The sequence below is a fragment of the Leopardus geoffroyi genome, chromosome C1, assembly GCF_018350155.1.
Source record: "Leopardus geoffroyi isolate Oge1 chromosome C1, O.geoffroyi_Oge1_pat1.0, whole genome shotgun sequence".
NCBI lineage: Eukaryota > Metazoa > Chordata > Mammalia > Carnivora > Felidae > Leopardus > Leopardus geoffroyi.
This window is the reverse complement of record NC_059328.1, coordinates 31,472,805-31,486,901: the sequence shown is the minus strand read 5'-3', so window position 1 is coordinate 31,486,901 and position 14,097 is coordinate 31,472,805. Positions and strand designations below refer to the sequence as shown.

General features: G+C 39.6%; 1 protein-coding gene across 3 annotated transcripts in view; it reads right to left on the bottom strand.

Annotated features, from left to right (window-relative positions):
* Positions 1 to 4,632: 4,632 nt before the first annotated feature.
* The window catches only part of ZNF684 (zinc finger protein 684), a 29,503-nt gene continuing 20,038 nt past the window's right edge, over positions 4,633 to 14,097 (bottom strand). For all 3 annotated transcript variants that reach the window (XM_045476826.1, XM_045476827.1, XM_045476828.1), the window contains exons 3-5: positions 12,139 to 12,265; positions 11,713 to 11,808; positions 4,633 to 6,180 (exon numbers count right to left, since the gene is read on the bottom strand). In XM_045476826.1, coding sequence (XP_045332782.1) covers positions 5,276 to 6,180; positions 11,713 to 11,808; positions 12,139 to 12,265 — 1,128 coding nt within the window. In that variant the 3' untranslated portion in view covers positions 4,633 to 5,275. The remainder of the gene's footprint in view (positions 6,181 to 11,712; positions 11,809 to 12,138; positions 12,266 to 14,097) is intronic.

Genomic DNA, 14,097 nt, shown 5'->3' with positions numbered 1-14,097 from the left:
TCAGACCAACTAAACACGAGGGACATTCAACAAAATAACTGGCTTGTACTTTCCAAAAATAACAAAGTCATGAAAGATGTTGAAAGGATGAGGAATTATTTCAGATTAAGGGAATCTAAAGAAATGCAGTGGGAAAAGACCCTGAATAGCCAAAGTAATGTTGAAAAAGAAAATCAAAGTTGGAGGCATCACAATCCCGGACTTTAGCCTGTACAACAAAGCCGTAATCATCAAGACAGTATGGTATTGGCACAGAAACAGACACATAGACCAATCGAACAGAATAGAGAACTCAGAATTGGACCAAAAAATGTATGGCCAACTAATCTTTCATAGCAGGAAAGAGTATCCAATGGAAAAAAGACAGTCTCTTTAGCAAATGGCGCTGGGAAAACTGGACAGCAACATGCAAAAGAATGAAACTGGACCACTTTTTTTTTTTTTTTTAATTTTGTTTTCAACGTTTATTTATTTATTTTTGGGACAGAGAGAGACAGAGCATGAATGGGGGAGGGGCAGAGAGAGAGGGAGACACAGAATCAGAAACAGGCTCCAGGCTCTGAGCCATCAGCCCAGAGCCCGACGCGGGGCTCGAACTCACGGACCGCGAGATCGTGACCTGGCTGAAGTCGGACGCTTAACCGACTGCGCCACCCAGGCGCCCCTGGACCACTTTCTTATACCAGACACAAAAATAAACTCAAAATAGATGAAAGACCTAAATGTGAGACAGGAAACCATCAAAATCCTATAGGGGAAAACAGTCAACAACCTCTGACCTCAGCTGCAGCAACTTCTTACTCAACGCGTCTCCAGAGGCAAGGGAAATAAAAGCAAAAATGAACTATTGGGAATTCATCAAGATAAAAAGCTTCTGCACAGCAAGGGAAACAATGAAACTAAAAGGCAACCAACGGAATGGGAGACGATATTTGCAAATGACGTATTGGATAAAGGGTTATAATCCAAAATCTATAAAGAACTTATCAAACTCAACACCTGAGAAACAAATAATCCAATGAAGAAATGGGCAGGAGACATGAATAGACACTTTTCAAAAGAAGAACATCCAGATGGCTAACAGACACATGAAAAGATGTTCAACATCACTCATCATCAAGGAAATACAAATCAAAACCGTATTGAGATACCACTGCACCGGTCAGAGTGGCTAAAATGAACAACTCAGGCAATAATAGATGTTGGCAAGGATGTGGAGAAAGGGGAACCCTCTTGCACTGTTGGTGGGAATGCAAACTGGTGCAGCCACTCTGAAAAACAGTGTGGAGGCTCCTCAAAAAATTAAAAATAGAACCACCCTATGACCCAGCAGTAACACTACTAGGAATACACTACTAGGAATGTATCCAAAGGATACAGGAGTGCTGATTCATAGCCCCAGTGTTTATAGCAGGGCTATCAACAATAGCCAAAGTATGGAAAGAGCCCAGATGTCCATCAACTGAAGAATGGATCAAGATGATGTGGTATATATATACAATGGAATACTACTTGGCAATGAACAAAAATGAAATCTTGACATTTGCAACAATGTGGATGGAACTGAAGGGTATTATGCTAAGTGAAATCAGTCAGTCAGAGAAAGATCTATGTTCTCACTAATACGTGGAATTTGAGAAACTTAATAGAAGACCATGGGGGAAGGGAAAGAAAAGAAATAGTCTGAGAGAAAAAAAACTGAGAGGGAGTCAAATCACAAGACTCTTAAATACAGAGAACAAACTGAGGGTTGACGGTGGGGCCGGGAGGTGAAAATGGTGATTACCATTGAGGAGGGCACTTGTTGGGATAAGGACTGAGTGTTATATATAAGTGATGAATCATGGGAATCTACTCCCGAAGCTAAGAGCACACTGTATACTCTGTGTGTTAGCTAACTTGACAATAAATTATATTAAAAAAAATAAAAATAAAGTTATGCCACTAAAGAAATAAATTAAATAAATACATAAATCCATATGCTCTTTGTGAGAGAGAGAGAGAGAGAGAGAGAGAGAGAGAAAGAAAGAAAGAAAGAAAGAAAGAAAGAAAAAGAAAGAAAGAAGAAAGAAAAAAAGAAAAGAAAGAAAAGGAAAAAAGAAATGCAATGGTAATCCTGGTTTGGATCCTGGACTGGAAAAAAAAAAAATTTGTTAAAAAGAACATTGTTGGTTTAAATACAATGTGGTATCTTGGATTGGATCGTAGAACAGAAAAATGACATTTGTGGGGAAAGTAGTGAAATATGAATAAAGTGTAGAGTTTTTCTGCACTTTTCACTTTCCCTGATCTCTGTTGGATATATTAAGTTCTCATTATTCCTCTCTTCAGATTTGTAAGTTACATATTCGATTTCTATGCTTTTCTACTCTTAATTTTTTACATCTTAGAAGGCCTAAATGTTCTCCTTTTTTCTAGAACATGAGGACTCCTAAACTGAGATTTCCCTTTCCATTTTTTGTTTTCTCATTACATTTTTCATATTTGATTCTTAAAAATTACCATATATAATCAGAAAAATGAACAGTTTCATTGGGGGGAAAATGCCAATACACCATCTATGTATAAATAAAAGAGAGAAAAGGCATTTTGAATTATCTTTTATAGAGTAAAACAAACAAACAACAAACCCCCAGAAAATCTCAAGGTATGACGAACTGTAAAGAGGTGGTAAAAATCAAGGGATTTCTCACCTAAATTGTGCGTGGCTGTCTCAGCCACAGAGCACAAATAGACTAGGGAGTTCTGGGAATCCAAGATGTTTAGATGAGTCCAAGCATAGTTCTGTTTTTCTTCTTGCCAAAATTTTGTACAGCCTTACAATGAGGTCAGTGGCAAAAGCTGTCTAGGAGGCAGTTTATATCTGTCCAGTACTGGAAATATTTTTTTCTACCAGTGCATTCCTACTTCCACTTACAGAAGGGAGCAAAATAATTTATGAACCCCAGATTACATGCTTCCTGACATATTACAATTAAAACTCCCTTGTTTTATTCCCTTATCCCCAGAGCAGATCACCGCACACTTCTTGCCACGTTGACCCACACAGCTGCTCTTTCAAGGGGCCTCACATCATGCTGGCAACAGTAGAGCCCCCTACCGCCTCTCTTCCTACTACTAGCTTTAAGTAGTTTGGAGTTTCTCAGATGAGAGATATGGGCTTGGGAAAGGGAGAGACAGGATGGGAATGGTAAAACTAAGTAGGACAAAATGAGAATCTCATGTAGGAAGTGAGAAAAACGTTGAACTGAAAAAAAGGCAAGTCCTGTGACTATAAATACCTAAAGAATTTCCTGCATGGCTATCAAACTGATTCTGAAAGACAATTCCAAAAGAAAGGGGTTCCAGAAATTTTTGGAACTACGAGAGTAAAACCAGCCTGTAGCCTCCTGAAACACTTGGGGAGTATGAAAGAAAGAAGATATTCGGGGCATCTGGGTGGCTCAGTCGGTTGAGGGTCCGACTTCAGCTCAGGTCATGATCTTGCGGTTCGTGAGTTTGAGCCCCGCATCGGGCTCTGTGCTGACAGTTCGGAGCCTGGAGCCTGCTTTGGATTGTGTCACCGTCTCTGTCTGCCCCTCCCCCACTTGCGCTTTCTCGAAAAAATAAAAATTAAAAAAAGAAAGAAGATATTCAAGGTCACTTGTTAAAGATGGCAAGACAGGACCATTGCAATAGGTATAAGGACCACTGTATTGAGATTTCAATTGGGTAGAGAGATTGGTCTTAACTCTGAATACAGCATGGGCAAGTGGGAATTTATAGCAAAGGAGCAAGGTGGGAATCAATGGGTGGAAAATCAGAGGTAAGGAGGATTCTGGCTAAATCGACCTAACAAACGCGACTGTTGCTGAAGACAGGCCAGATGATGGATGGTAGAGGATGAGGAATCTGATCAAATACCAAGGGTACGGAGTTCTGGTTAAACTGACTCCATGAGATTCTTGCTAAAACCATTTTACAAGGAAGTGCACAGAAGAGAAGGCCTAGGAGAAGGTGCATGCGACTGATAAAAGTTTGGACAAGCGAAGAATTCTTGTCAGTAGACAAGATTTAACTTAGTTCCGTAAGTTCTTGTGTGCTTGTTCAAAAAAGCACTATCTCTCACAATCATTACTCAATGTTACTCTTCAAAAAATGGCTAATGAAAGAAAAACAATGCAACAGTTATAACTCAGCTTAAACTTGAAAAGGCTTGATTTCCAAATTTAGGTTCAGGTTGTTTTGTCACTACTCAGGAAAAGGCATAAAGGTTTTTTGACATTATCAAGGAATACTGTGGACAGCAATTAAAAACTCCAGCTTAAATAATGGGTGGTTCATCCTTTTAAGGGACTATGCATAACTTACCTAATATCACATTCCAAAGTGAAGTTGCTAAGGAGGGACACGCTCTCTGCAACTTAACGTCGCCTATGCTGTCACAAGGACAACTCCAGGCACCCCTAAGAGCTAAGCCTGTCTCAATTTCTTACAAGAAAACAAAAACAGACACAAAAACTCACTCCCCCAAAGTTGCAAAGTATCAGGACACCCTGGTCTATTAAAATCAAATACAGATGTACCTCAGTTAAACATTACTTGAGCTGTGCTTACACCTTCTGTAGATACACCAGTGAAAAAGAACAGGAATGTGTGAAGGGCAAATGTTTTATTTACAAACTTATTTTCAACTGAATGCTTACCGTAATACAGAATACAAAGGCTTTTCCCTCTCAATTGGTATATTGTTTGTTTTGCTGCTTACATACACAGGAAAACATCTTTTTAACAAGTTTTATAATTAAAGAGGAGACTGAGATTCAGTAACACTGCCTTGCCCATTAAAAGTGCCAGCAAATGGATGAAAATATTACTGAAATTCATACTTCGTATTAAACCATTTTTTCACTTGCAGGTTTTTAGGATTGGAAGAAAAAATGGTATGTGCTTCACTCTTAACAGATATAATTTAATACGTAAACATTTTATACTCACACTTGCATATTTGATAATTTGTTATAAAAATAAAAATCAGAGACGGTAAATGTAGTTTTCACTAATTCCTTCATTATTTTATGCTACTTTTTAAGCTCCATGCTCTATTATTTATAAATCAATGTTTTCTGTGACCTTTTTAACACTTTATTATCACTTTCGGAACATGACTGGCATTATTTTTTTATGGGAATCTACTTTGCCAAATCCAAATTGGTGGATTTCTCTTCACCATGAATTTTCGATTTAATAAGATTTATCTAATATTTAAGGCTTTGTCATATTCACAGCATGAATATTATGTATGAGTTTTCTGATGTACAATAAGATTTGACTTCTGGGAAAAAGCTTTCCCACATTTGTTACATTGATAGGGCTTTTCTCCTGTATGAGTTATCTGATGTCTAAGGAGATGTGACTTCTTGATGAACGCTTTGCCACATTCAATACACCCATATGGTTTCTCTCCTGTATGAATTCTTTGATGCGTAACAAGCACAGATGTGTTACCAAAGGCTTTGCCACATACGATACATCGGTAGGGTTTCTCTCCTGTATGAAATCTAGAATGTTTATAAAGGGATGAGCTATACCTGAAGGTTTTCCCACATTCTTTACATTCAAACGAGTTTTCGAGTGTATGAGATTTCACATGTTGGGTAAAGGAAGAGTTCCAAGTGAATGACTTCCCACACTGATGGCATTCATAAGGCTTCTCTCCAGTGTGAAGTCTCTGGTGGACCACCAGTTGTGCTCTGTACATAAATGCTTTCCCACAATCACTGCACACAAAGGCTCCCTCTCCATTATGGATTTTCTGATGAGATGTAAGGTGAGACTTCCTGCTATAGGCTTTCCCACAGTCGTTGCATTCAAAGGGCTTTTTTCTTGTATGATTTTTTTCATGTCTAATGAAATGAAACTTCTTTTTGAAGGTTTTCCCACATTGAGTGCATTCATAAGAGTTTTCTCCAGTATAGTATGTATTATAATTAAGTAAATCTAAAGTAGACTGCACACTCTTCCCATATGATTTACATTCATATGGTTTTTTTCTTGTAGGATGAAGGCTTGTGCTCATGTTATAACCATGGAGTCTCTCCATAGTCAGAATTTTATTGAAGGTGAACAAAACTGAATTCAAAAAATTGTCTTTGCTTTCTTGGTTCTTCTCTGATTCATCAACAAGTAGCCAATCAGCTTCTAAAAAGGAGTACAATAAGACATGCCTCGTTAATTTTTTCCATCAACAGTTATTGAAAGAAACATGATTTCAAATCTAGTATCTAATTCTGAAATAAATCCTGTATTTGCCTTGCTCTTGAGCTTTAAGAATAAAACTGCTGAAGAGGAAATGGGAGCAGATGAATGACAATAATGAGAACAGATGGCTTATCTTGTGACCTACGGAAAGACAGTTAAATAGGCACAAGTTACAGTGAGTAGGGCACAAAGGAAGTCAAAAAGTTGCTCAACATTGATGCATGGTTATCTCACAGAATGGAGACCTATTGCAGGGATCTACCAATGGATGAGTGACTAGAGGAACAAGAGACTCTGGAGTTAAGGGAAAATATCAGAGGAAAAACCAGATCTGGAGGCAGCAGATCAGAATCAGAGTCCCCACCACCCCGGTCCTAGATTACCCTGGTAGGACAGCTCCCCGTTTCCCTCATTCATATCTCTTTCTCCTCTTAATCACCTGGCACAATGGCAGTTACCTTCAAGAACATTCTTACATCTCCAGTCCTCTAACTCCATCCAAATCACAGGTGAGACATGTCTGCAGAGGGCACCAATCTACAACAGCTGGGATTCATTCTCCTGTGTCCTTGGAAGCCCAGGCATAGATTCTGTCTGCTTGCTATTGCTTTCATTCTGGTTGGGTTTCTATATATGACAACTATTTGTTGTATCTGTATTTGATAAGTACAGTTTTTACATTTTCTTTCAATCTACCCAACAACCTAGTCCTTAGAAAGCTGAAGTCACTTTATCCTGAAGTTACATTTTTTCATTCCTATCCCCAAGACACTACAAATCTCCAGTTGATCTCTCCACTAAAAAAGGGGGGAGGGTGCCTGACTGGCTCAGTTGGAGGAGCACATGGCTCTTGATCTCGGGGTCATGAGTTTGAGCCTCATATTGTGTGTAGAAACTGCTTAAATAAATAAACTTAAAAAAAGAGGGAGAAGGGGTTATATCCCCCCTCCTGAATTTCTCTCCTTGTGGAGTGTTAGTACAACACCCCAGCTTCTAACCTCATGCCTTCTTCTCTGTGGAGCTGCTCCAAGCAGTGGGCTATAGCCACCGGTACACATTTTTTTTTAAATTTTCTTAACATTTATTCATTTTTGAGAGACAGAGAGAGACAGAGTGTGAGTGTGGGAGGGGCAGAGAGAGAGGGAGACAGAATCCGAAGCAGGCTCCGGGCTCCGAGCTGTCAGCACAGAGCCCGATGTGGGGCTCGAACTCACCAGCAGAGAGATCATGACCTGAGCTGAAGTCGGACACTCAACCGACTAAGCCACCCAGGCACCCCTTTGGTACACATTTCTTTATGCAGAGTGCAGTTCCTGTCTTCTTTCCTCGCTGCTTCAACTAATGGGAAGCAGCGTCCTGGGTTCCCTCAACTAATAGTAACCAACTGAACTATCCAGGGCAATCAGCCTGGTGAACAAAACTATACATTATAATGAATTCATTCATGGTATCTAAGCACACATTTTTCGGGTCCTGAACAAATACCTTCTGTTCCAAGAATTCTAGACTCTAAATAATTACAATATTTTGCTCATGTTCCTTTCCCATCTTAACTTGCTCTACCTCATCACCTCTCACCCTATTTAGTACTTACATATTCTTTAGGGAGGAGCCATTGTTCCATAATCTCAAAAAATGACTCCTTTCATCTTTGCATACTTTAACTTTAAGCTCCATTTTCTCTGAACTTCCAGGACAGTCCCACTGCTGCCCGAAACCACTCATTCTGACAATTAGTTAGAAAAAAACTGCAATGTTATTGTACATCCAACAAATCTTCCACACTCATAAAATTTTAAAATATCTGATATGGCTGTTTTGCCTCTCAACTACAATTTTCACACCTTGGCAAATGGTAATGGGTTTTTTTGCTTTCTTTGAATCCTCCTCAGGAAACGTAAAAAAAGCCTCACTGAAAGAATAAGAAGCATCCCACAGTGCCTGACTTTACGACAGTAAATTAATGAAATGTTCGTTAAATATCCAGTGTGTGCTCAGCAATGGTATAGAAACAAAAAATGATATTGGACTTTCTCTTCAGGGCATTATCATGAGAAAAGATGCCTTAAGAGCACACAGGGTTTAAAAAAAATTTTTTTTTAACATTTATTTATTGTTGAGAGACAGAGAGAGAGCACGAGCAGGAGAAGGGCAAAAGAGAGAGGGAGACACAGAATCCAAAGCAGACTCCAGGCTCTGAGCTGTCAGCACCGAGCCCAACGCGGGGCTTGAACCCACGAACCGTGAGATCATGACCTGAGCCGAAGTTGGACACGTAACCAATTGAGCCACCCAGGTGCCCCATGAGCATACAGGGTTTTAAACTGGTGCAGACACCCTGGAAAATAGTATGGAGGTTCCTTAAAAAATTAAAAATAGAACTACCCTACGACCCAGCAGTTACACTACTAAGTATTTAGCCAAGGGATACAGGTGTGCTGTTTCAAAGGCGGCACATACACCCCAATGTTTACAGCAGTGCTATTGACAATAACCAAAGTATGGAAAAGGCCCAAATGTCCATGGACAGATGAATGGATAAAGATGTGGTATATATATACAATGAAGTATTACTCAGCCATCAAAAAGAATGAAATCTTGCCATTTGCAACTATGTGGATGGAACTAGAGGGTATTATGCTAAGCGAAATTAGTCAGAGAAAGACAAGTATCATATGACTTCACTCATATGAGGACTTTAAGACACAGAACAGATGAACATAAGGGAAGGGAAGCAAAAATAATATAAAAACAGGGAGGGGTCAAAACATCAGAGACTCTTAAATACAGAGAACAAACTGAGGGCTGCTGGAGGGGTTGTAGGTGGGGGAATGGGCTAAATGGGCAAGGGGCATTAAGGCACACACTTGTGGGATGAGCACTGGGTGTTATACACAGGGGATGAATCACTGGAATCTACTCCTGAAATCATTATTGCACTATATGCTAACTTGGATGTAAATTTTAAAAAATAATAATAAATAAATAAACAAATAAATAAAGTTTTAAAAAAATCTAAAAGAATATATGTCAAGTTTTCATGAAAGAGCCATAGTAGAGCTGGGACGGAGCTTCAAAGAAGGTAGAGATTAACACAGGCTGGAGTTATCATGAAAGAGAACAGTGAATTCAGACTTAGTAGCATGCTGGTTTTAGAGCACACCAGTATCAAAAGAACTGACACACAGAAGAAAATCGTGTACAAAGTTCACTAAAGAGCCCAACTGCCATGGAATAGGGAAAAGATGGACCGTTCCAGATAAACAGAATGGGATCACATTAAAGAGACCTTAAAAGCCATCTAAGTATCACTTAATAAAGGTTATAAAGGAATAACTCCTGCTAATTTGTCAGAAGAGTGACTCAGAAAATGAAATGATCTGGATAAATCTTGCAGGAACATCTAATATAAAACAGAAAATAGAACAGAATTGGCAATATAGAATCATGAATGGCCTAGACACCATAGCAGGAGTTAAAATTCACTTAGTTTGTATTAGAAGTTGGGGTCCCAGGAATGTAAAATACACTTAATTGGTGTCTTAATCATTTGAAACATACTTCTTTTACGGGCTCTGTGGAAAAAGAAAATTTTATTTTAAATCAGTCTTGGATAACCTAATAATTGAAATCACCGGTAATAAGTCTAATGGTATTTAAGGAAACACTCGTGACACAGAAAAGCTAAGTTGCTTACCGCAGTGATTCAGAGACTGCAAAGCAGCAGGCCAGTCATTATCCTTGATTATAATTTAAAGAGAAAGGTGAAGGTTGAAGCATATTAAATATTGGTTACTATGAAAAAACGGAGATTAAAGCCAGGTGGGGAAAATTATGGGAATGGGAAGTTGGAGAGGCACAGATAGCACAAAGAAAATCATGCGAGTTCTTCAGAGGGATGCAGTTTCTGAAGGAGTTACTGTGGGAGAAGTTCTGGAGAGAGACACGAAGGCAAGAAACAAAGGTGGATAAGCAGGAAGTGAGGGTGAGGGCAGATTAGCGAGGAACCAACTCAAATGAAGTTGGAGAATTTCCAAATGACATCAGTATCACCAAGTGAAGCAGACAGATGCACTATAAGGTAGATACCCCAAGTCAGCAGTGAGATGAAAGATGAGCAAGGTGGGGTACAGAGATGGGGCATATGCTATAAGGTTTTTTGGGGATTTTTTTGAAAAGAGGAATAATTAGAGCATAATGTTCCTGTAAGTTTTAAAATAAAAATCTCTTTAAAAAATTAAACAAAAAAAAATAAAAATAAAAATAGCCAACATATACTGAACTCTTACTATCTGCCAACTACTCGAATGGGTTTGCATGTATTAACTCACATAATCTTTAAAAGAAACCTGAAGTGAGGAATAGTATTATCCCTGTTTTATAAATAACGTTGTGCTACAAAATAATTAGGTTAGACAGTGACTGGTGGAGTAAGACTTCAAATCTACATGATCTGACTACAGTATAAGAATTAGACGTATAGGGGCGCCTGGGTGGCTCAGTCAGCTGAGCTTCTGACTTTGGCTCAGGGCATGATCTCACAGCTCATGAGTTCGAGCCCCGTGTTGGGCTGTATGCTGACAGCTCAGAGCCTGGAGCCTGCTTCAGATGCTGTGTCTCCCTCTCTCTCTGCCCCTTCCCCGCTCATGCTCTGCCTCTCTCTGCCTCTCAAAAATGAATAAACGTGGGTCACCTGGGTGGCTCAGTCAGTTAAGCGTCCGACTTCGGCTCAGGTCATGATCTCGCGGTCCGTGAGGTCGAGCCCCGCGTCAGGCTCTGTGCTGACAGCTCAGAGCCTGGAGCCTGTTTTGGATTCTGTGTCTCCCTCTCTCTGACCCTCCCCCATTCATGCTCTGTCTCTCTCTGTCTCAAAAATAAATAAACGTTAAAAAAAATTAAAAAAAAATGAATAAACGTTAAAAAAACAAAAAACTAAAAAAAAAAAAAAAAAAAAAAAGAATTAGATGTATAAAAAAAGATCTGGGATCATTTTTTAGTTTTGTTCTGTTTTACAAAGTAGGCTCCATGCCCAGTGTGGAGCCCAATGCAAGGCTTGAACTCACGACCCTGAGATCAAGACCTGACCTGAGATCAAGAATTGGTTGGTTAACTGACTAAGCCACCCAGGCACCCCAATCTATGATCATGATGAGGAAAAAAGAAGAATGAGGACTTGGGGAATTAAGAGAACAAAGCAAGGACCTACATAAAACAGGAAGCATAGGGAGCCTGGGCAGAGAGGAAAGGAACATCCCTCCATACAAGAGCTGAGCAAAGACAAAAAAACAGCTATGTGGGCAGAGTGAGTGAAGGTGTCATCTGCGGATCTAACAATGAATGGTAGGTCAAGCATACCCAGTCACTTCCAAAGGTGTGTGGCTTTTAAGAGGTGCTTCAAAGGTACCTGTCCTTCACTGACCAACTGGAATCTCAATTCCAAAGACTCCATCTGCCTAGCTTTCTCTCACTCACCTGGATAGCGCCAACATGGGTTCTCCCCCTCCACCATCCATGACTCCTGTCCTTGCTCCTCCTTGAAGATCACTTTTGTTTTGGTAACTGGACCCCCTGTTCGTGGGAAACAACACAGAACTGGAGACAAAGTGCTAGACACAAACAACTACTTCACAATTCAGGTCTGCCTCCTTGAATCTCAGAGCCTGGAAAAGGATGACAGACTTTAGAACAAAAAAGACCTTTCTCTCCATTTGGAAGGTGGAAGCATAAACACACATTCTCTGTTTATGCTTCATCTCAAAGGGGATCAAGAGTCTGTGACCACTGACATTCAGGGCCAAACTCCGTAATGCTTTAGAATGTCCACAAGTCCCACAGGAAGGGCACTATGAGTACATGCTCAGTTACAGTGAAGAGTTAGTTACCACCCACTGTCCTTACCCACTGCGGTGAGGTTTCTAAAGTTCTCCAGCATCACATCCCAATACAAGGTTCTCTGATCACAGTCCAGCAGCTGCCACTCTTCTGGGGTGAAGTCCACAGCCACATCCTGGAATGTCACCGATCCCTGTAACGGAACATTGATCTTCAAACTAAAGTGTGCATTATCTGTTGGTGGGAATGCAAACTGGTGCAGCTGCTCTGGAAAACAGTGTGGAGGTTCCTCAAAAAATTAAAAATAGAACTACCTTATGACCCAGCAATAGCACCATTAGGAATTTACCCAAGGGATACAGGAGTGCTGATACATAGGGGCACATGTAACCCAATGTTTATAGCAGCGCTTTCAACAGTAGCCAAATTATGGAAAGAGCCTAAGTGTCCATCAACTGACGAATGGATAAAGAAGCTATGGTTTATATATACAATGGAATACTACTTGGCAATGAGAAAGAACGAAATCATGCCATTTGCAGCAATGTGGACGGAACTGGAAGGTATTAAGCTAAGTAAAATAAGTCAGTCAGAAAAGGAAGATATCATGTTTTCACTCATATGTAGATCTTGAGAAACTTAACAGAAGACCATGAGGGAAGGGAAGGGGAAAAAATAGTTACAAACAGAGAGGGAGGAAGGCAAACCACAAGAGACTCTTATATACAGAGAACAAACTGAGGGTGGATGGGGGCATTGGGGAGAGGGGAAAATGGGTGATGGGCATTGAGGAGGGCACTTGTTGGGATGAGAACTGGGTGTTGTATGTAAGCCAATTTGACAATAATTTATGTTAAAAAAAAATAAAACAAAGTGTACATTATTTGGGAACTTGCAGGAGAATCATGGCAGCCTCTTATGATCATATATTCATTGTTAAGTTTTCATAAAGTTATATATGATAACTACTGTATGCTCGACTCAGAAATATACTTTGTGATAGAAACAAAAATCACATTAAAAATATTCACTAGTGTCGGGACAATTAAATCGAGTAAAGATTAGTCTCTTTAATAAGAGGTGTTGGGACTAGATATCCACATGCAAAAGAATGAAGCTGGACCGCCTTAAACGCACATAAACACCTCACATCATATATAAAAATGAACTAAAAATGGGGGCGCCTGGGTGGCTCAGTCATTGAGTGTCTGACTTCGGCTCAGGTCATGATCTCACAGTCTGTGAGTTCGAGCCCCGCGTCGGGCTCTGTGCTGACAGCTCAGAGCCTGGAGCCTGCTTCGGATTCTGTGTCTCCCTCTTTCTCTGCCCCTCCCCAGCTCACGCTCCGTCCCTCTGTCAAAAATAAATAAACATTTAAAAAAAAAATTTAAAAATGAACTAAAAATGGATCAAAGACGTAAATGTAAGAACTAAGATTATAAAATTCTTAGAAGAAAACATTGGAGTAAATCTTCACGAGCTTGGATTAGGCCATGGTTTCTTAGATATGAAAGGAAAAGTGTAAGTGACAAAAGAAAAAAATAGATAAAATGGAAATCATTAAAATTTAAAATATGTGCTTCAAAGGACACCATCAAGAAAGTGAAAAGACAACCCACAGAATGGGATGAAATACATGTAAATCATATATTTTGGTAAGAAATTTGTGCCTAGGATATAAAAAGAACTCTTACAATACAACAGTAAAAAGACAACCCAATTTAAAAATGGACAAAGGATTTGAACGGATTTTCTCCAAAGACATAGACACTCATATGAGCATGAAGCACATGAAAAGATGCTCAACATCATTAGTAAATAGAAATCAAAGCCCCAATGAGATATTGCCTCACACCCACAAGGGTTGTTAAAATCAAAGACAGACAATGACAAGTGGTGACAAGGATGTAGAGAAACTGGAACTGTCATACACTGCTGGTGGGGTTGTAAAATGGTGCAACAACTATGGAAAATAGTTTTACAGTTCCTCAAAATGTTAAACATTGAATTAACCATATTACCCAG